Source organism: Manacus candei, unplaced genomic scaffold (assembly GCF_025592945.1).
Source record: "Manacus candei isolate 608988 ecotype Guabito, Panama unplaced genomic scaffold, ASM2559294v1 h1tg000113l, whole genome shotgun sequence".
NCBI classification, from domain to species: Eukaryota; Metazoa; Chordata; class Aves; order Passeriformes; family Pipridae; genus Manacus; species Manacus candei.
In genome coordinates, this window is record NW_026138161.1 from 3,633,209 (window position 1) to 3,654,746 (window position 21,538).

Below are 21,538 nucleotides of genomic sequence, written 5' to 3' on the forward strand. Positions count from 1 at the left end.
GGCAGAGGGAGTGCAAAGACCTCCTCCTGTTCGGAAAACTCTGACCACATTATTTTGCTTTAAATTTGTTACTGTTTAACAAGAAGTTAATAATAGCATCATCTCAAAAAAGGCAAGAGAAGAGACTGCACATACTCTTTTAGCTTAATCACATTCTGATTTACATGCATATACAAATGTGTAAGAAAAAAATCATTACAATTAAAGGGGAAGCTGGATGCACTAAAACAATCCCAATCAAAACAAGCAGCAAATAACATTTTTAGCATGCAATAAAAATGAATAATGCAAGAAGGATAATTACTTCAGCTGTATGAAAACATACTAAAGGACACATCAAGAACTCCAAGACCCCCTACAAAATCACAGAACTGCTGAAAATAGCATCCCTCTCAACAGGACTCAGAAATCCAGCCGAAGGGGTTCTTCTTGTCCCTTTGGCTACCTAAGCCAAAAACCTAAGCAAACAGATTCCTAAAAACCTAAGCAAAGAGATCTGCTTTGCCACATCCATGGCAAGTCAAAGACTACAGGCACAGACCTGGAACTTAGACCAAAGTTGTCGGGGACAAATCTCCCAATAACAATTACCATTTTGGAGTTGTCATCTGAATTGGGCCCATCTCTTAATTAAAGGCTGATTTCAGTATGACAAATGTTGATATTGCAAGGGTTTGTTGAGTGCTCAGCTACAGGGCAAGATAGATCCCAAACCTCTGCCTCACGGAAAACAGGACTGCACACCTGCCTTACCTATGGCAGAAGTGAGTGAAAATACACAGAAGTGAGAATTTCTTGGGGCAATCAACATGCAGTGTCCAGCCCCATATTCACATTCACAGGAAGAACAAGGGAACAGCTTTCACAACACAGGGATGTTTATTTCTTGTTCTCCTGTTTCAGATGCCTTCAAACCTGCCACCTTGGACATCATCTGTCACCAACACCATTATAAGCTCTCTGGAAGTAAACTTTCAATCTTAGAAGTTAAACAGGAACAGAACAGAGTTCCTTGCAGAATTTCCAGCTGTAGCTCTGGAAAGGCATTAAATTCTATTTGTTTAATAGAAAAATGGCCAACGTGCCATGGTCAAATGGCAACTGGTTGTTCAAGAAACAAAGTCACTGGAGGAAAAAAAAGTAGCTGTTTGCAATATTCTCACAGACACCACCACAATATCATCTCACTGGGTATGAGAGATGCTCTGCTGTCTCCAAACCCACAGGAAATCTGCATTAATGAGCAGCATGGATGTTGAGACTTTTGTACTCACCAATGCAGCTCCTGTACTACTGAGATACCAATCCTTGGCAACCATGTGCAGCCTGTAAGCCAGAAAGAGGGGAATATGGGAGAAACGTAAAGCAAGAGCACTTACTGGATGAGGAGGAATACTTGACACTGCTTGAACGGGTCCTGCTGAAAGGCTGCTTGGCAGAGGCAGCAGCTGCTGTTTTCCTCGCCGCGGCTCTGACCTCCGAAACGCCCGTCTTCCGATAGGAATCCGCACTGCGGCCTGAAAACCCCGTCCTCGACTGCGCTGTCTCGGAGTCACTGGGCACTGTAAATGAGCCTGCCCGTTTCCTTGGCATGGCGAGGATGTCCAGCCGGGAGAGCTTCTTTGTCTCCGTGGGCTGCTTGGGGCCCTGAGCGGCGGCGTCAGGGTTGGAGGCCGTTTTCTCAGCATCGACACATTCGTTGTCCGAAGCATCTCCCAGCCGCGCACGGCGCAGCTTGGAGGCCCGTGTGGGCCGCGGGGTGGATAAACTGTTGGAGCGGGTGAGAACCTGCTGGATTTTCTGCACGTTGGAGGTCGTTTTGCTCTGGTCCTCCTTGGTGGCCTGAGTGTAAGGTTTCCTTCTGGGAACCGGCCGGGTTACTGAGTGCTCTTGGTCAGACACGACCGCGTCAGGGACTGACAAGTAGGGTGAGCTCGAACCTCGCTCATCATCCGTGAAGTCAAGAGACCCTCGAGTCCCAGCGCTCCGCTTCATCTGGAAGCGTTTGGCAGCTTCTGCACGGTTTGATGCCTCTGGTGCTTGCGTTTTCCGCTTCTCCGTCAGCCTGTCCCGAGCGCTGGGCTGCCCGCACTGGTCCTGGATGGAAGGTGTGGAGGAAGATTTCTCCTTCTGCAAGCTTGCAACTGCTTTGCGTTTTGGGGCGCTCGTCGGGACATTCTTGCCGCTCACCAAGCTGACTGTGCTGGCAGTGTCTACGTCTGAGTCCCCTGACAAGGAGTCCTCCAGCTGACCAGCAGTTTCCGAGGGCTCCAGTTGTTGGCTTTGACTAAGCAATTTGGCTTCCAATGCTGCCAAGGCAGTTTCAGTGTCCTTAAGAAGAAGATGAGTCTCCTGACTAAAGTCCATACGACTTGACCGAACAGCCTCTAAATCTTTAAGCAGAGGGTGACTTGAAATATGTGGGAGTTTATTTTGAGGAACACCACTGCTTGATTTATCTTTGGTAAAACTTTCCTGTCTAACAAAAGACGCTGTTTCCTTTCCTGATGCGTTTTCTTGATCTTGAGGAAGACTCTGATGAAGGGAAATAACAACTTTTCCAGCCGCATTTATATAAGCGCTAACATCTTTGACCGGTGGCTTTCCAGCAACTGGTGTGCCAGCACACTTGAAGGAAAACTCCTGATCCTTAACATCTTTGTCTGCTTGAGCATGGGACATGCTCAGAGAGAGCTTGGAGGGAACTCCCACATCATTGCTGTCATCGCCAATGTAGAATGAAGTAGAAACTGGCTCACTCACAGCTCTCACATGTGAGATCCGTGAGGCTCCTGGCTGCCGGCTCTCTGATCTGTTGTCTTCCCCCATCTGCTCTGGCATTTTATTGTTCTCTTTATATTTCTTGCCTTTTTCCATGCTGAAGCCATCGTCAGATCTGCTGGCATCACTGAGGCTATCCGGATCCAAGTCTTCTTGGATGAAGAGGCGACTGCTGGGATCTCCATAGGCTTCCGTGCAGTGGTCCTTCACGATGGTTCTCTTGGTAACCTCAGAATAGGACTCCTGGCAAACCAGGACCGTGGGCGTGGGGCTGTCTGATTTATCGCTTGGTGGGAGTTGGGGAAGAAGGCGCCTTGTTCTCGAGGGCACAGAGTTTTCTAGTTCCCCGGGTTTTGGGGCTACCCCACTTTCTGAAGAGGATTAAGTGGACAACAATCAACTACTGTACAACTATGCCACTTATTTACTTACTTATTTAGTCCACAAAAGCAGTCCCAAGATGCACTTAGAACTAAGCTTTTACGTAGTATGAACATCAACAGGGCCTGGTTGCTCCTTGCTCCCTCAGGCTTATCAATACAGACAATATACTTAATTCCTTTGCTGAATCACACTGCTCAACACCACTCCTCTCTCAAGCTTGGATTTCGGATTCATTCTCCCATAATATACCTCTCAGTACAAGTACATACTTTAGAGGCTAACTGCATAGCTGGCACCTATCTGCCATCAATCAGGCCACAGGAATGAGTTGAAAAGCCATCAGACATCACTGATCCAGTGTTTTAAGCACCATTCTAGACAATATCTCCCATTTGACTAAATAGGTGGTGTTTTTTCACACTACGAGTTCTCCTACAATCATACCCCACAGCAAATTCCCAGGAAAAAGACCCTGTAACATTTAAGAGGCTCTGAATTAGAGTTCACTGCCCCAGTGTGGATGGGCTTATCTGCAAGGACACACTTCATAGAAAGAGCACTCCTATTTCTCTCATGCTGCTGGCCAGGACTCCATATCTGACACCACCTTTAAATACCAGGATAACTGGTTATTTGGCTATGGTAATATTTCAAGGACTCCAGGAGTCAGGTTCTCACATGGTGTGAAAACAGTAGCAATGACCCCTGAAACAATAGTTTCTTCTAATCTTTAATGGATCTATCTATAGGTGTTGATGTCAAGAAGGTTAATGACAGTACTTCTAAACAAAAAAAGTTGAAAACATTTACAAAACCCAACAAAGTGTTTTTCTCCTTTCCTCACACACCAAGAAGACCAACAGGGTCTGTCAGCTGTCTTCCCAGTTATGATGGGAGTCTGATCTCCTCCCACTCCCCTTCTCCCCTCCACACATACTTTTCTGTGCTGATCTCCATGCTTCAAAGCTGCCACTCAACAGCAAATCCCAGAACAGCCTAAATTTTCAACACAGCCAGACACAGGAGAAACACACCAAAAAAAAGCACAAGCCAGCAACTAACTCCAAGGAAACTTGCAAAGGGTTTTCATCTGGGATCATAAGCCAATCTAAAGAATCACAACTTGGGGCTAGTTAACACCCAAAGCCTCTCTCCTTCCCAGGTGCCCTTCAGTCATGTCAAACCTAACATTTAAGAACCTCTTGGATGACTCCAGAATGCAAACCAGAGGCTCCTTCTGTCTTCAATCCACTGGGAAAAATTCACTCTGTCCCTCCCATCCCCAACTACACTACCTAAACCAAAAAATAAGTCACAGCCAGATGCACAGAAGCCCTTAATTTCTGCTTTTTGTATCATCCTGGCCTAGATTCAGCTTCCTTCAAACAGCAATGCTGAATGAGACTTACCTGCACTTCCATCACCCTGCCCAGAGACAGATCCAGGCTCAGAGTAACTGTCCGCAAGGCTCGCCCATCTGGACACCCACTTCTGACTCCCTTGAGATGCTGCAGACATCTATAACAAGGTGGGGAAGACAATGTCAGAAAGAGGGTTTGTAAACAAAATCCTAGCCACAAAAACCTCTCCTCTCATACACATATCACTCGGTCTGCTCAAAATGGGAAATCAAGCTACACGTCACATTTACATCCAGACAGAAAACCCATCTACACCTCCACCATCCCAGCAAATCCACCTGGACTGCCCGTACCTGCGCTTCAGCCTGGGACCCACTCACAGCTTTTGAGGAAAATGCCTGGAGCAGGGGTGACTTCTGACTAGTGCCATTTTCACTGATTAGATGCTGATGAGAACCGGAGTCGTCTTTTTCACCTTTAATTATTGGTCTAAAGGCTGAAGAGATTCTGGAAAATTCAGGTGACTCAAGAACGCCAAAAACCTGAAAAGGTGTTTGCATGGGAAAGATTAAACCCAAGAAAACAGAAAAATATTACCCCAAAATCCAAATCCATGAAGCATTAGTCACACACAAACTATGATCCCAAAGGGCCGAAAACACTTGCCAATGCTTCCATACCAAGTAAATCATTCTCTTCTGTACTCCACAGCAGCAGCTTTAAATATACTTATCCATAGAATTCCATTCACACCCACCTTTCCTCTCTCCTTCATTATTTAGGTGCGTTGCCTTTAACAGTAGCAACTTTCACTGAAAAGGAGTCCTTTTTCATCCCTGAGAAATTTGGGATAAGTGTCAGGAAAGCTATTTACCAGCTCATTTGTGGAGAATTAGAAAGAAAAAAATAGGAAAGCTCCAACCCCAGGGTCTTTCACAGACTGCAGCAGCGAGTGGGCTGAGCAAAGCAGCCTTGCACTGCCACATGAGGACCTGGGAAAGGATCCTCTGAGATGAGGGAGTGTTTGAGCTACTTGGATAGATTCCCTTTGGAGATAAGCTGGCCTTCCTAAGGGGGTGAACAAGATCTATGCATTAGCAGGGCTTGTTTCTTTTCCCTGACTACAAGAAGTTCAGAGGAAGATACAACCATGGAGGTGCCTTGGCTGGGCAAAGACTGCTCCACTCTCACCTGTGTTAAAAAGTGTGTGGGCAATGGTGGGGGGATAAAAAGCACCTCAGAACCTAAGCAAGTCTAGAACTCATATTTTCCATCTTCCTGACAGAAACTCTGACATGCAGCTGTCAACTGCACCAAGTCCGTGGCACGGACCAGAAGTGCGTGGCACAGGACAAGAATTTGGCCAGTTTGCCTGCCCAAGTCACATGGCTGCCAAGACTACTCCCCAGAAATATTTGTATTTTTGTGGCATTTTCTCGACCAGAACAATTAGTCATCTAATGTCAGGACTAGGACCTTGCTGTGGCTTTAAATACCCTGCCCTGAGAGCTTCCGATCACATTTCAAACAAGGTGTAAGGAACGAATGGAATAAACAAAAGAGGGAAGCTAGATCCAGGCTCACAAAACACTGTATACAAAGCTCTAAAACCAGGTTCAATTAAGGTTTGCTTTAAACCTCACCATCCTCCTGACTACACTTCACTAAATCTTCATAGCAACTTGCCAGTTTTGTTTTCATAATAGACCGCAGATGAAAGTTAAACCTGAAAATCAGCCAAACTTTGGTTTGCCCTGCGGTTGCTTAGTTGGGTGGGTTGTTTTTAAGCTTCTCCCTCATCTCTGAGGTTTTGTTTTTAGGCTATCACTCACTCTGAAAAATCCAAACATGTATAGATCCATCTAGGATTCCCTCTGCCCTAGATCACACCCTTTTCTATCTCATCTAGCTGCCACTTGCCCTGCCAGCAAGCATGGCCTTTCAAACCAGGCACAGCCAAGTACAGAAACACCTATCACTAAGGTTTATGAAGGATGAAGAGTACCAGCTCTTGGCATTTCCTTTGGACTACCACAGGATGCTCCCATCTTCCTAACAGTGGGCAGGAGGTGATGCAAAATCAAGGCAGAGGCTTGGGAGCAGTCCTAGAGAGCAGAGCTGCTCCCAGCCAAAGCTGTCAGCAGGATCAGCCTGATCTTTATTCAGGTGTTGCCTTTCCTCTAAACAGATGGCAAGCCCACTCTTTCACTTTTGCATCCAAATCCCATTTTGGAAGCAAAGGCAGTTCTTTGCTGTGGGTTTATCTTGCCTTCTTTTACTCTGTGGATTTTTTTCATTTGTTTGTAATTCTGTTGTTTTGATGGGATTTTTTTGAAGACCAGCCTCACAGTTTGTTGGGGCCTATCCTTAACACAGGTTACTCAGGATGATTTTCTACCCATTTCTAACCAGAACCACCTGCTGCACCCAATTACATCCCCTCATGGCAAGAGCTAATTTAGGTCCCCAGCACAAGGCCTGGAAGCCCAAGCCTTCAGCCCTCAGCATACTGGTCAAGCACAAAAAGGCAGCTTTTACCTGATCTATCATTTTCCGTGCTTCCTCCACCTCTTTATCCTGCGACTCTGTCTCAATGGTGTATGTGCCTGTTTCACTTATACTGTCTTCCTCATCATTCCTCCTGCCCTGGGCAGACTTCACCTCCAGAGGTGGGGTAGAGGCAGACTCTGGTTCTGATGATATAACCACACGTGGAGCCACTGGCATGGGCTGAGGGGCTGGTTTCTCAGCACTTGGCTTCCCAGATTGAGCAGTCTCACGCAAGTACTCAGCCATGAAATCCTGAGCCATTTTAGACTTCCTCCCAACGCTCCCATAAGTTTTGGCTGATGCTCTGGAAGCAGAGGACGACGAAGAGTTGATCCGATCCTCAGTCTTCTCCCTCTTGAAGGAGCTGGTTCTTTGAGTCCCACAGGAGTTGCTATTGGGTTTGCCTGCCTGGGCTGTGAGGTGGGATGGCGGCACTGAATTTCCCACTTTCTCCGCCGGCAACGCATTCTTGCGCTTTTCAACCTTGGTCTTCATCCCTGGGTCGGTGTCGCTCTGGGAGGAGTGAGCGCTGTGCGTGAAGGACTGCGACCGCTTCTTCCGCGGCGTGTCCTCGAAGAACTCGATGACGAAGGCCTGCTTGTTGTGCAGCATCTCGTGGGGATCCCGCCTCATCTGGCGCTGCAGCCGCGTTTGCTCTGTCGGACGTTCGCCGCCCGCCGGTGTCTCCTTCTCCGCCTTGGGCGCCACGGGGTCTTCGGAGTCGCTCTGCGTCCCGTCCTCGTGCCTATTGCCTGGAAACAAGGCATGCAGATTTGACTTTCATATTCTCAGTTGCTGCGGCTCTCTCATTACCTCCCAGCTGAAATTTATAACTTCAGTTAAAATAAAAGCATCCTATAGGATTAAACAACTCTGAAGACATCTGTGTGGTACAGAGATTGTATCCCAACAGAAGAAATAAAAGAGAAGGCAGCTCTCTCCTGACCCCACTTTTTACTATTCGTTGGCTATCATTTATTTATTTAAAAACAATTCAAGAAGTAATTTCAGCCACATGGGTTTCTGATTTTGTAATGCTGGTTGGTTTAGATATCTATGCTTTGTTTCTTTCTTTTTTCAATTTAAATAAAAATGATGACATTATTTTGCCGTTCCGCCCAATTACTGTAGTCTAAGATCACTTCATTAGGTTTTCCTCTGCAGGATCAGTAAATAAAACCCTCAGAATGCATCCCATGAAACCAAATCCCCATGATCAAAGACCAGATCAGTGCATTATAAGCAGATACATCTCTGAGCACCCATATTACCCTCCTCTACAAGGGGAAAATAAACCAGAGGGTAACAGAAAAGTAAATTTGCAGGATTCTTTACTTTTCCTGGAGATCTAAGAATCACACCATGACACCCCCACGAGTTACACCATCCTATCACCAGCCAAGCAAAGGTTAAATCATTACTTAAGAGTTTACTAAGCTTAAACTAAGTTTATAATTATTTTCACTTATGTTAGCAACAACCATCTTCACAACCACCCCTACATATCAGTGCCTGCCTGACCCTCAGCACCTTAGCTCAGCACTGTCAGAGAGTAAGCTGAAGTAAAACAGAAACTTAAAATTAAAACAAAAAATTAAAAGTAAAACAAAAAACAAACCTTTTTTTGGAGAAGGAAACGGGTGTGAAGGCACAGAACACGATTCAGTCAACGACCAGGAACCTGTCATCGGGAGAACGGGGAAAGAGGTCTCTGCGCTCTAGACTGTAATATGTAGCAAGATATACTGGCTAAAATACCACGTGTTTGAAAGGAAAACTGCTCAAACCTACTTTGCAAGTTCTCCAGACTCATGGGTGAAGACCATTTATTACATCAAGTTAACTGTGAAAGATTAGAATTTAATGTAAGATCCATTCAACCCAGGAGTCAGTTCTGTGAAGAGTCTCCTAACACCCTCATGAAGGAAGCCAGCAAACTTTGCATTGTGCCCTGAGGGCTGATAAGCTTCACCCTTGGAAGGGAAACTTCCTAAATTAAAGGTCTTGGCTAAGAACTCTGCTGAATGCCAAATGTTGGGGACACAAGGAAAACATCCACCACACACACAGATGCCCCAGCAGAACACAGTGCACATCCTCTCAAGCTGCAAAGACCTGACCTCTCTAGCCTTGATACCAGGCTTTACATTCACCACATTGTTCATGGAAGTGAACAGTTGTTACTAATTAGCCCCAATGGTGGGCACCTCTGATACTGAAGACTTAAACCTGGTAGGCAGCCAGTGGTAGCCTCCAAGATATCTTCCAAATTAGCCCTGCCAGAAGAACACGTTAGGCAGCTATCGCAGATAAATGACACCCGGTCCTCTGCCAAAGCAGAGGTGGATAAACTCCTCAGGCCACCAACACTGTATGCCTTAATCAAATGTCCAAAGGTTGATTTCTTGATATGCAAATTATGCATTAAATTAGCTCAGCTTCTCTCCATGCCTTATGGACTGTAGAGAGGCAAGTGTCATCAGTCTAGTGTTCCCATGCATCGCTCATGAAAACCCTAGGACAAGCAACAGCTGCCCAACTCTCTAGTTTTCTCCAGGAGGAAAGAGCAAAACTACTGAAGCACATTTCTATGCATATTTCTATCCCTGACAATGTCCTCCAGTAAGTCAACAAAATCCAACATGACAATAACAAAAAATCCCCAACCCAAACCCCTCTATCATACAAGTCACAGTAGACTGAAAATAAGACCCTAAATAACCAAACAGGGCACCTCAACACTGTCCCTTATTGGGAAGGACTAGAAACAAGCAATGGCAACAAAACAGTTCCATTTCCATGCCACGCCCAACCCCATGGTTGAATATGAGACCTGTCAAAAATATGTATCCATAAAAGCAAGTTGGAGGCGTAATATGTAAAACTCTTCATATTACGATTAGTTTTTTTTATAGCAAGGCCCAAGCAAATATTCCTTCAAGGGAAAACAAGGTATTGCTCTCATTTAAGTAGGACCTTGAGCACAAATAGGTCTTCAATATGACTTCATCAGTTAAAGCTGCAAAACAATAGCTTTTCCAGAGGCAAGGCAGTGAAAATGCGGGAATGTGGTCTCCTGCTAGCTGTTCAGTGCACAGTCCAAGAGAGACACCCAAGCAAGCCTAAATCACGTAAAATATATTCAAATTTGCATGAAAATCATGAGTCCCACAAGCTGCACTAAGAACTGGGCTCCAAACTACACTTCAGACCTTTGAAAATCCTCAAAGAACACAGTGACACACTTAACAGGACACAGGTCCACCAAATCCGATGTTTTTGAACAAAGAAGAATTACAGAGAAGCTTTAAGAGAAGTTTAAGAGAAGAAACCTTCTCTTATAAGCAAAACAATTTCCTTTATTTGGGATCATGTACATCTCAACTCTATCCATACTCTCTTTGTCAGGACCTCTTGTCATCCAACCAACTGGCTCTGGTCATTACAGCCATCAGGATGATCACACTTAAGACTCTTCTGGACTACAGCTACAACAAAAAGTCATTCCATCAGCTAGGAGAAGACAAGAGAACAAAATTCACTGAAATACCAGTGTTTATCAGTCTGCCTGATCACATGGAAATTATTTTAGACATTTAAAAATCAAACCAGTTTTTTTTTCAACCAGTTACTGCTGAGCTGGCATTAGAGATGTAGAGCAGTCACATTAGAGTGTCCCCAGGCCAACATCACACATGACTTCAGGGCCAGGTGAAGAGTTTGCTAGCCAGATTCAAAACATTAACAGTCATTAAAGTAATACTCTTCATCTTGCAAATTTGGAGCAGAGATAATAAAGTCCAGTTCTCCTTGAAAGGAGAAGGGTTCTCCTCTTTTATTATGCAGCATTTGCACGGCCAACAGAGAGCTATGCCCACATGACAAGATATTCACTCACCTTTAAGTGTCCTCACATGAACTGGCAGGTCACTCTTAGTACTGTAAACATCATCTCCTGCAGACTGACGTCTCATCAAGCTTGGGTCATTCTGGACAAGCCAGTCAGCCACTTTGCTCTCTGCCGACATCACTTCTGTGTGGGCTGGTTCCTTACTATATGGTCTTCTCTGTCTGAGCGAAAATTTAGTTACGTGGTCTTTTATCTTTATTTTACCCGGGGTACCATCATCAAATTCAATGGTGAAAGAGGCATGACTCTGTACAACAGGGGCTACCACAGTATCAACATCCTTTGTTGGGATCTCATGGACCTGTGTTTCTGGAGATTTGGATGGCTGCTGAAATTCTTTAGTTGGAATCTCAAAATAACTCGGCTCTCTCCGGAAGGGAAACACAGATTGTTCCTGGGCATCTCTGTAAGTAGAAATATTCCCATTCAGTTCCTCTTCATGTTGGGTTATCTCTTTGGATCTCTCTGCAAAAGGAGAAAAAAGAGGCAATAAAACCTTAAATTCACAAACATTAGCTGAAATGGAATAAAGAAAAAACCACAAGTTCTGTATTTGTTAGCTTTGTACTCTGGCCTCATCACTGAAACTGGTGCTTTATGGTCTGACCACCAGTTGTTATATTCACTTTGTTCCTTCTTCCACTGCTCCCAAAAGAGAGAGCTGAGCTTGCACACACACACAGAGTTCTATGTTTTGACAGAACCTATGTGACTGGCACCATTTTAAGGTTTCTGTATGCCTGAGCTGATATGGAAGAAGATCCCATTTCACTCTGCTGAATTCACTTAAACACACACAGACACACAGACCCCCATTCAACTTCCACAGTTCAAAGGAAAAGCCTGAGTGTGCAAAGCTAATCACAGGTATGATTCTGTTGGATCAACACCTAAATCTCTAACATCACTAAGGATAAAACCATATTTTTTCAGTACTACTCAAACTTCTTGGCTAGAAGGTCACTCACTTATTTTAACCTCTTGGAAGGGCTATTAATCATAACCCCTCTCTGCTAGAGAACAGATACACGGTATGTGCACTGAAATATAACACTTATTTGTGCAGTAGAGCAATATGCTTGACAGAAACATCAGGTTTACTGCACAGGCTGAAAAAGATGCATCTTCCATACATACAGATTCACAAGAATAGGAGTGGTAAGACAAAATGGTTTCCAAGTATGATGAGATGAGAAACAGATGCAGCAATGCTAAGTAACTAGGTCACAAAAAAGCTTAGTAAGGCCTTTCTCATCCACACTGAATTATTCCACAACTGCTGTTTCTAATGTTCAAATATTTCAGGGAAAACATTTTAGTTCTCCCTTATTCCAGTTTCATCAGCAGCAACCTACACACAGGAACGTGCAAACACAAGCACAAAAAAAAAAGAGCGGTAATTAAAGCCTTGAGACGGGATGGCTTCACACAGTAAACACCAAAAGTGTGTCCCCCATCTTCTCCCACCCCACATCGCCTCCATTACCTGAGTAATGTTCCTCTTGCCTTCTGTCATCCTTGTTATTTGCATCATCTTCCCCCCACCAGGAGGGCTGCCCATAGAGAGGGGTGCGGTAAGTGTTCGTTTCTAGGAGGAAAATAAGCAAATACTTTGACACAGAAAATATCAATTTACCAGGTTCACAGAAGTCAACCACATGCCAAAAAGGGAAAACCAGCAGGGCCAGATGAGACCATGAACCTGTTATACTGCAGTTTTAACAACAGCAAATTATATATAATAATATGTTCGGGCTTTTCTCTTGTTTTGCCCTTTTTTCTTCTTTACATTCTACTGCAAGATGGTGACTTCACCTCCCTTTGTTGTCTTTCATAGCTGTGTTTCCCAAATAGTGGCTCTTCTCCCTTTCTAGCCTCATTATTCACAGGAAGTGTAAGATTTTCAGCAGGACAGACTACAAAACACTAACCGCAAAACTGTCCACATCTCATCAGCAATTTAGGTGAAAATCAGACTTTTCTCCGCATTTTAATTGAGAAGACTTCAGTTTTGGCCCTTTCTTGCCCCACCACGTCCTTGGGTGTTTCGAGGTTAGAGATTTTTTCCACTATTTACCACTCCCACTCTAAGTGACACACATTCCACAGCGGGAAATTCTTGAAGCATTACAAATTTAGGAAAAATGGTGAAACCATCTCCTTACACGTTCATAAAGAAGTAGAAAACTCTTGCTCTCTAAAGCTTAAAGTAAACCAAGTGGATTCCAGAGTCACTGCAGGACAGAGGGTTTTTTTCTTGGAGAGGCTTCCCCTAGAAGAGCCAGTCTTGTATAATCTTCTCTGCTCAGTGAGCACTCACTGAAACATCAGGGCTTTCCTGCAACAACTGGTACCCAAAGGAGCTGACCCACTGCTTCTCGTTTTGTACTCCACAAAATGAGATTGCATTTTGGCAGTGCCTTAGGCTGCTGCTATTTATGCAACAAATAAGAAGAATACACCCCAGTTTACCTGTGGTGTAGTTATATTATGTTTTTATAATAGTTTAAGAGAAGCAAATAAAGTAGCTTTTGTTCTTTCATCTAGAGGTGATAGAAACACCAGGACAGGTCAGGGGCTGAAGTTAAGCTCTATCTTTGTTAGCTGCTTCTGCCTCTACCGGTACCAGCCATCAGCACTGGCTTTACCAGCCACGTCTTAGCCCTGGCTCTGGCTCCAGAGCCAAAGCCGGGCTTCTACTGCCAGCTGCTGCTCGGCTTGTGGTTTTCAAACCACACACTGCTCTGTGTAAAGCAGCTCTCAAACAGTCCTGCAACTTTGCATTCCCTGCTTTAATAGGGACATGGTAGAAAGCAATTGTTAGCATAAGGGAAGTCAGGAGAGGAAGGGGGATTAATAAATTGAAGAAAAAAAAAGAAGCCTAATGTTATGCTGCTGTTTCTAAAGCTACACAGAGACAGTGGCCACTACTTCAGAATATTTTTTTTCTAGAATCATTCTAGAGATATATAAGCTCATACACTGACAGTCCATAGGAAAAAATTTTGCTTTACAGATGCAGCCCACAGGTCCTCTTCAAGAGATCTTCTTCGTGTTTTGAAATGAACCATGCAGCCTCCCTTCACACTGAGGATCAAAAGAGGCTGAAGGTATTACTCTCCTCTCTGCCTAGAGTGTGTGGAAGATAAACCATGTTCCTATTATGTAGGCAGCCTTTGAAAGTTCAAAGGACGAAGCATTTCTCACCATGATAAATTGGAACTGCCAAGCAGTATGTTTCATAACTGAGGATGGGTAAATCACTCATGGGAGAGGGGGGTTAAAAAAGAAAAAAACAATTCACAAGGTTGTCAATGAACAGAGGCACTTCAGTGTAAGGTTTGGCTTCTGCCAGACTGAGACCTTCTGTCACACAGCCCAGCAGAAACCTACCACTCTCTCTCTTTATGTTATAACTTGCTCACTAGACCCCAGATCCAACCACATAGGATCTGCTCTACCAACATCAGGCACTTCTTTTGGGCACACAATGGATTATCACCCTCTGACTTGCAGTACAGATCTTAGGGTTGATGCCCTAGAGGCAAATTGGGCCAGGAGAAGGAGAACAACACTTTAACACAAATCAACTAACAACAGCCAGCTATGTCTGAGCTAATTCGTGCCTAAAGATCAACGGGGTTCAATAGTAATGGGTTCAACTACCCTATACATGAAATACAAAGACCACTTGCACTCGACTCTTCCACAAGCAGCATCTTCCCCAAGGGTGGGTGCTGTAACCACTTGCATGTTGCAAAGAATTGCCTCATCACATCCCAGCCCCTCACAGGATCACAAAGGCATCCTAGTCTAGAAGTTACCAATGATCTATTCCAAGAAAATTATGTGCCCAAAGAGGCAGAAGTGTGTTAAGAGAGTTCACACCCATGCTGTAGCACAGACATCTTCCCAGAAACTGCTGCAAGATCTGTGTCCCACCTGTGTACTGAACACAGGAGCCTTTGTCCCCCAGGAGCTTTTCTACTACAGGGAAAACGCAGTCAGGGGAGCTAGTCAGACTTTTGGTCAGACATTTGCTCTTGATGGGGAATTTGGGGATTGCAAAGGAAAAAAAAAGTATTTATAAATAATAATGAGCCAGCTCCTCTGCTGTCTCAAATTTCCCTGAGCCCTAATAGGTGCCTGGAAATTCCCCAAACTTCCCCTCTGACAAAAGCTAGCCCAAAGACAAAACCCCTGAGCAGCCAAGCAGTACCTAAAAAGCGTGCATCAGGTTGGTCAGAATGCACAGATCTGGATCCACCAGGGTGGGAGACATGAGAGACACTCCACTGCACTCACTGCATGGGAGAAGGCTCCTCCTGCCCCACAACACAGAGCTCATGTGGCCCCACCTGAAATGCCTGTTACAGCATCTGTGACAAAGCTGCACATTTGTGCATGTGTGAAGTTTCATTCCTTTCCTCTCCCAGCCTCCACAATAAACTGGAACTTCATTTTAAAGCTGCAAAAAGCACAGATGGAAAGCCGAGGAGTCAGTAACTTGCTATTTGGGGGCAGTTTTAATATTTTAAGAGCAATTAATGTCTCCACTGAGCATTCATATTAATTTGTATTTTGAAAAACATTATCAAGTGATATAGACATCATTATTCTTGGCTACTGCTGAAAAGTGTTGTGGTTTAACCCCAGCCAGCAGCCAAGCCCCACACAGCCACTCGCTCACTCTCCCACCAGCAGGACTGGGGAGAGAAATGGAAAGATAAAAGGTAGAAAACTCATGGGTTGAGATAAAGACAGTATAATAGGGAAAACAAAAGCCATGCAAGCAAAGCAAAACAGGGAATTAATTCACTGCTTCCCATGGGCAGGCAGGTGTTCAGGCATCTCCAGGAGAGCAGGGCCCTATCACACACAATAGTGACAAACATTGTCACTCCAAATATCCCCATCTTCCTCCTTAATTCTGACACTTGATATACTGAGTATGATGTCATACGGTCTGGAATATCCCTTTGGTCAGTTTGGGTCACCTGTCCTGGCTGTGTCTCCTCCCAACCTCCCAGGCACCCCCAAATTCCTTGCCAGTGTGGCCATACAAAAAGCACAAAAGACCTTGGCTCTGCGTAAGCTCTGCTCAGCAATAACAAAAACATCTCTATATTATCAACCCTGTGCTCAGCACAAATCCAAAACACAGCCATACTAGCCACTGGGAAGAAAATTAACTCTACCCCAGCCAAAACCAGCACAAAGAGCTACATGAATTTGCTGCCCTGCTCATGTCAGAAGCTTCTGTCCCTTCTAATTTGCCAGTACAATAGACCTGACACCCACCCCACTCCAGCTCTAACACAACAATATTGTAGAAAAAGGGAGGGGGTTTAAAAAAGAAGCATGATAGGAACACAGCTAAAACAGATGGCTGTGACAGAAGTGGGCCAGGGAGCAGCTACACATGCAGTTGTGCCAGGGGGCTTTGCTCTTCACCAGCTGGGATGCATTTTGGGTAGCGACCTCAACCTGGACCTGCAGCATGTCTGCCTGTGTCCTGACACATGCAAACCACCCTGAAGCCACCACCTGTCTGCTGTGTTTTAGTGTAAGATGGATGCCCTTGCAAGAGCAGAGGGACTCAGGCCTTGCTCGGGTGAAGCAAGGAGCACCAATGAACACAAACTGCTCAGTCATTTTAATGATATGAGACTCCCTCCAACTGATGGCAGCTCGTTACCACCTCTCTCCACTCCGTGCCAGGCTGCCCAGATGGTGCCAATTCATTTAGACATATTTCTTGGCTCATCAATTCAGGCAGACAGCCCGAAAACCATCCTTTTAGATAACTGAATTGAGGTCAGCACAAGCATTCAGCCAGATAAATACTGAGCTACCAGTCATGGTGTAATACAGGGAAGGCCACTGACACACACATGTTCTGCTCCTGGATTTCCATCTTTGGGGCAGTCAGTCAGAAGAAAAAATTAAGGCTGTTTTAGCACAGAACAAGGGAGGTCCATTTGTTTAACAGTCTGACAAAAAAGTGGCCTGTTAAATTAATACAGAACTATCAGTCACCTGAAGGAGAGGCACCACAACAAGAGAAAATGAGACCTTTGAGTACAAGAGGCATGTTTATGGAAAAGTGAATCACACAGAACAACACAAGGGCAGGACCAAAAATACAGCCCAGGTGACAAAAGGGAAAGGAGAAAGACTGTGTTGATGCTGCTTTCCAGCAGTGAGTGGGCAGAGGAGCTTTCAGGACAAGTATTCCAGCTCCTATTACAGAGGGGTCTGATTTCCCTTGAAGGTGTCTGTCCCCTGTGGTGAGGATAGGACTGAGGGGCTGTGCTTTCACCCAGGTCCTCACAAAGCTTCACACCATCAGGAGAGAGAGACAGTCAGCAACAGCAAATTTCTTTGCTTACAGAAGCACACACGGCTTTGAAGCTGTCTACTGCAAGTCATAACAAAAGCACGAGAAATCCAGCTTGCTTTAAGTCAAACTGTTTTTGATTCATTATTAATAACAATAATGTCCATCTTCAGAAGATGCAGAGAAGGCTTCATATGACAGAAGCCTTGGGGGAAAAAAAAGACGATCTAGCTATAACATTTTAAAATTAATTCCTTACATCTCTGCTTTTTAACTCCCCTCCAAAATAGAGAATTCAGACTTAGTAAGAATAACCAGAAACCAAAATTCTTTGCTGCAGTATTTATTTCACATGTGCATGGCTAATCTAAGCCCCAGTCTTCTGTACCTGCTGTGAACATACACAGATCCCAGGTGCTTTCAAATCAGGCTCATAATCAAATTTATTTGTATCAGTGGCATGGTCAAATTTTTAATATACTGCAGTTACCACCATCATGGCTCAGGCAAAAAGCAGATACACCACCACCACTCCCCTAAATTAAAGGCTAGGGCAGAGCTGTGTGTCTAAATAGCTATTGCCATGATCTCATGGGGAAAGCAGCCAAAGACCATGGAAACCACTTGACAACTAGGCACAACTCCCGCTGCCTCCATCCACGCTGCCTGCTGACCTCAGCCCTGGACATCAACAAGACTTTCAAGTCGTTCACTCTGTTGAGAAGACTCCCTAATCACACCGATGCTAACCTGGTGAGCAAGCCCATTTCACAGATCCTGGGAGAAGCTCAAGTCCTACTCCTGCAATTTGTGATGCCCATTTCAGCTGGACACTGCAAGCAGCCTCCACCCCTGGAAACTCAGGCCTGCAGCAGTTATTCAGAGGTTAGTCATCAGGTTCAGGATTACCTAGTCCCATCAGCCTGTGGGAGCTTTGAAAAAAGCAAAAAATTAAAATCAGCCCGAGGATTAACTGTGTTGAGAACAAAAGACCACAAACTAGCTTATCTCATCAAGTACCTCAACTCAGGTAGCAACAGATGGGGATAGGGATTGTGACCGTCTTGAAATCTGCTCAGTTCAAGGCTCTACCTGGCTTCCTGATTGCTTAAGGCTTTAAACATGAAAGCTGATGGCTATTTTTAGCATTAACTAGCTGAACTGTGGACACTCATATTCATATCTATATCCAACCCATAGGATTTGCCAAGCTCCTTGCCTCAAACATTTCACAAAGACCAATGATTTTCTGCTTACAGGCAACATGCACCCAAAAGCTGCAAGTTCAACAGCATAAAGATTGAATTGGCTGTTTCCCATTCACTCCCCTGGATTTCTTTATCCTCAACCCCTCACCTCCTCCCATTTCTAAGCAGCTCTAATTGTTCACATTGTTTTGTTAAACCTCTTCTCTGAAAGCTTGCATTCCCTCCGCCTCTTTTCCACTCTGGCCCTGGGAAGCAATCCTTCAAAAGGCTTTTGTCACCCCAGACCTTGCTTTAATTAGTCAATGCAAATTCCTAAATACCTACAGGCTTAGCAAAGCAGCTCTTTCCCTAAAGCCTCTTTCTGCTGCCACTGAGCAAGCCCACTCCTGGTAAGAACACTACATTCTTCTTTCCACTGATCATTTTAAATTGCTGCCACTCCTCCCGAGCAGCCAAGGAGAAACCGTGCACGTGTGCAGCTGAAGACAAGGTGAATTAGTCATATCACAGATGAAAAAGGGACCCACTGATCACTCTGCTCACGTGACAGAGATGCTTTTTGGAGAGCGAGGGACTGGTTTAATGCTCAGGCTCCCTCCTTGCTTACGCAGGCTTCAGTCCAATCCAGCAAAATACTTCCAACAAAAAGTCCTAATTTCCTCCATCGTTCAGTGGGGTGAGCAGCAGTTCACAGATTTTTTTAGCTCTTCCCATCAGTCCCACTGCACGTGACACACTTCAGCGCTGGCACCCAGTAAGAACTCACAGCCCTTTTTGCCTTAGACTGGGCCCACTAAGGATGACAGAAACATAATGCTGGTCTGCAAATCACAGGCTAGAGAAATGGGTCACCTTGCTGAAGAGTCACCTAACATCCTGACTTTGAAGGTGCTCCAAATATCAACTGCTTATGCTATGTAGGTTAAAACCAACCAGAGCGTATTTTGGAAGGTGGAAAGAATAAAAATGAGAATATTCATGGAAGCAGGCAGCAGCAGACACACACTGGCAATGCTTTTCAAGAACCTCCTGCCCCTTGAAAGGCAGCTGGAGAGCTCTTCCTACAGTGGGGTTCACCTCTTCTCACCCTCCACAGTGTCACAGTTAATCATCACCAATTTGATCCCTTTAGCTGCATGCTTGTCAGGCAAAGTCCCAAACACAGTCACACAACACAGAGACACAGCTAAAGCAACACAAAGAAAGGTCTTCTGGTGCAAAAAATGGGAGTTGGGCACATGGGTGCATGTGCTTCCACACAGAGCTGGCAAGGAAACAAGGAGACCAGGGAGAAACATTACCCTGCTTCAGTACAGTATGTCAGCTTAGAGGGGTTTTCGTAAAGACAATACAAGGGAGATTAAGGTCAACTAACCCACTCCAATTAGCTATCGTGAAATCTTAACAGATTTGCCCAAAGTTGTACACTTTTCTAGAAAGCTGCTGTATCTATCTCTAGGTAACCTCACCCAAGACGCTCACCTCACTCTTCTACTTGCCCATCCTCTTCCATCCATTCACCTCCCTCATTCTTCCTCCAACAGACCCAGTGAGCAGTCTCTCTACTACCCCAGAAGCTTTTCAATCACTCTGCCATCCTGGAGCCACAGACCACCACTGGCAGTCATCTGTCACCATGCTTTAAAACCGTATTTGTTCCTCCCATGTACCAGCAAGCTCTAGAAGGCCACCAACAGATACCTGTGCAGAACTGGGGAGAGACCTGTCAGGGCAGTACACACAGGAGGTAAGAAGTTGGGTGAGATGGGTGAGACAAGACTGCTGGGGAGGTCCTGGCACACCATGACAGGGAACAGGGAGGAAGTAAGTTTGACAAAGGGTCTTTCTTTAAAGGAAGGCAGCAGTTGGTAACAAAATGGAGAACAGAAGGAATTTCTCAAATGGAAAAAGTATGCAGCTGGGGAACAGTGAACATGAAGCAAACACCTCCCAGTTTGGCAGTTGGTTTCAATCCCACATACTGGCACATTAGGAAGTACAGCCACTTGAGACCATACAGGGCTTTTTGAAAGAAATGGCTTGTTGCTTCTTTGCCTGCCTGCACCATGCCACAGCAGCCATACATTTTCTGCTCTGAGTCACCGTCTCTGTTCAAACACCAGCTCACGATTAGGAAATTAAAAATAGACCAGACATGTGCCAGAGAACTTACCAAACCTGCTCAGCCCACAGGTTTTCCAGAACACCCACAGTGACAAGGCACACATGAGCCATCACACCAGCTGATATTTTTTGGAGGCTGAATCTCCAAAAGCCAAGAGTGTGGAATAATCAAGGGGTTTAGAAAGATGACCCTTCCAGAACTGCTCTCAGATGCAACCCACAACACTCCATTGTCAAAATCATGACCCAGCGCAGGGCTCAAGCTGCACTTTGTTCAGAATCTTGATTAACTGGTTCCTGAGCAGGTACCTGTAATTGCTTTCCTCTCTCCTTTCTCCAGCTTTGCTTGCGGGGACTCAGCGTAGACGCCATGCTCCATGGGCTGCTCCGCCCTCTTCATCGCTGTGCCTTTGTAATTCATCTGGAGCTGGCTGGTGTACTTCTCATGCTGCAGAGACACAAGCAACAGTGAACCCCTCTTCCCCGCCAACAGATCACTCACAGGCAAATACTGCAGCTCTGTTCTGCAACAAAAATCATGCACACCTGAGTAGGTGCCACCGAACAGCAGAAACGCCAGCCAAGAGGCTTTCAAACACCCCATTTGGAAGCCATTAAGTGGCAGTTCTAATCCACGAGAAGGTCACTGTGACTTAGCTATGCAAAAAAACTAATTAGAATAAACTGAGAAGAATCAGAACTCAGGCCATTTTCCATTCAGGACTCAAATCATGAAATCCCCTTTGTTCTTAAAGGAACATTGTAACTTATTTCAGGGCGCTCATCTGCATTATCTCATTTTTTCAGCAAAGGCAATTGGAATCTATTTTAATTATTTTTCTCCAGACCCTCTCTCCAGCTAGGAAAGTGATTCTGCCTT

At 45.0% G+C, this 21,538-nt stretch overlaps 1 protein-coding gene across 7 annotated transcripts in view; it reads right to left on the reverse strand.

The window, feature by feature from the left end:
- The window catches only part of CEP170B (centrosomal protein 170B), a 58,557-nt gene that overhangs the window by 17,237 nt on the left and 19,782 nt on the right, over window positions 1-21,538 (reverse strand). For 5 of the 7 annotated variants that reach the window (XM_051769954.1, XM_051769955.1, XM_051769958.1 and 2 more), the window contains exons 6-13: window positions 20,968-21,106; window positions 12,473-12,574; window positions 10,975-11,451; window positions 8,695-8,757; window positions 7,065-7,828; window positions 4,880-5,068; window positions 4,575-4,683; window positions 1,380-3,152 (exon numbers count right to left, since the gene is read on the reverse strand). In XM_051769954.1, coding sequence (XP_051625914.1) covers window positions 1,380-3,152; window positions 4,575-4,683; window positions 4,880-5,068; window positions 7,065-7,828; window positions 8,695-8,757; window positions 10,975-11,451; window positions 12,473-12,574; window positions 20,968-21,106 — 3,616 coding nt within the window. The remainder of the gene's footprint in view (window positions 1-1,379; window positions 3,153-4,574; window positions 4,684-4,879; window positions 5,069-7,064; window positions 7,829-8,694; window positions 8,758-10,974; window positions 11,452-12,472; window positions 12,575-20,967; window positions 21,107-21,538) is intronic. The other 2 variants (XM_051769959.1, XM_051769957.1) reach the window with 1 other exon arrangement.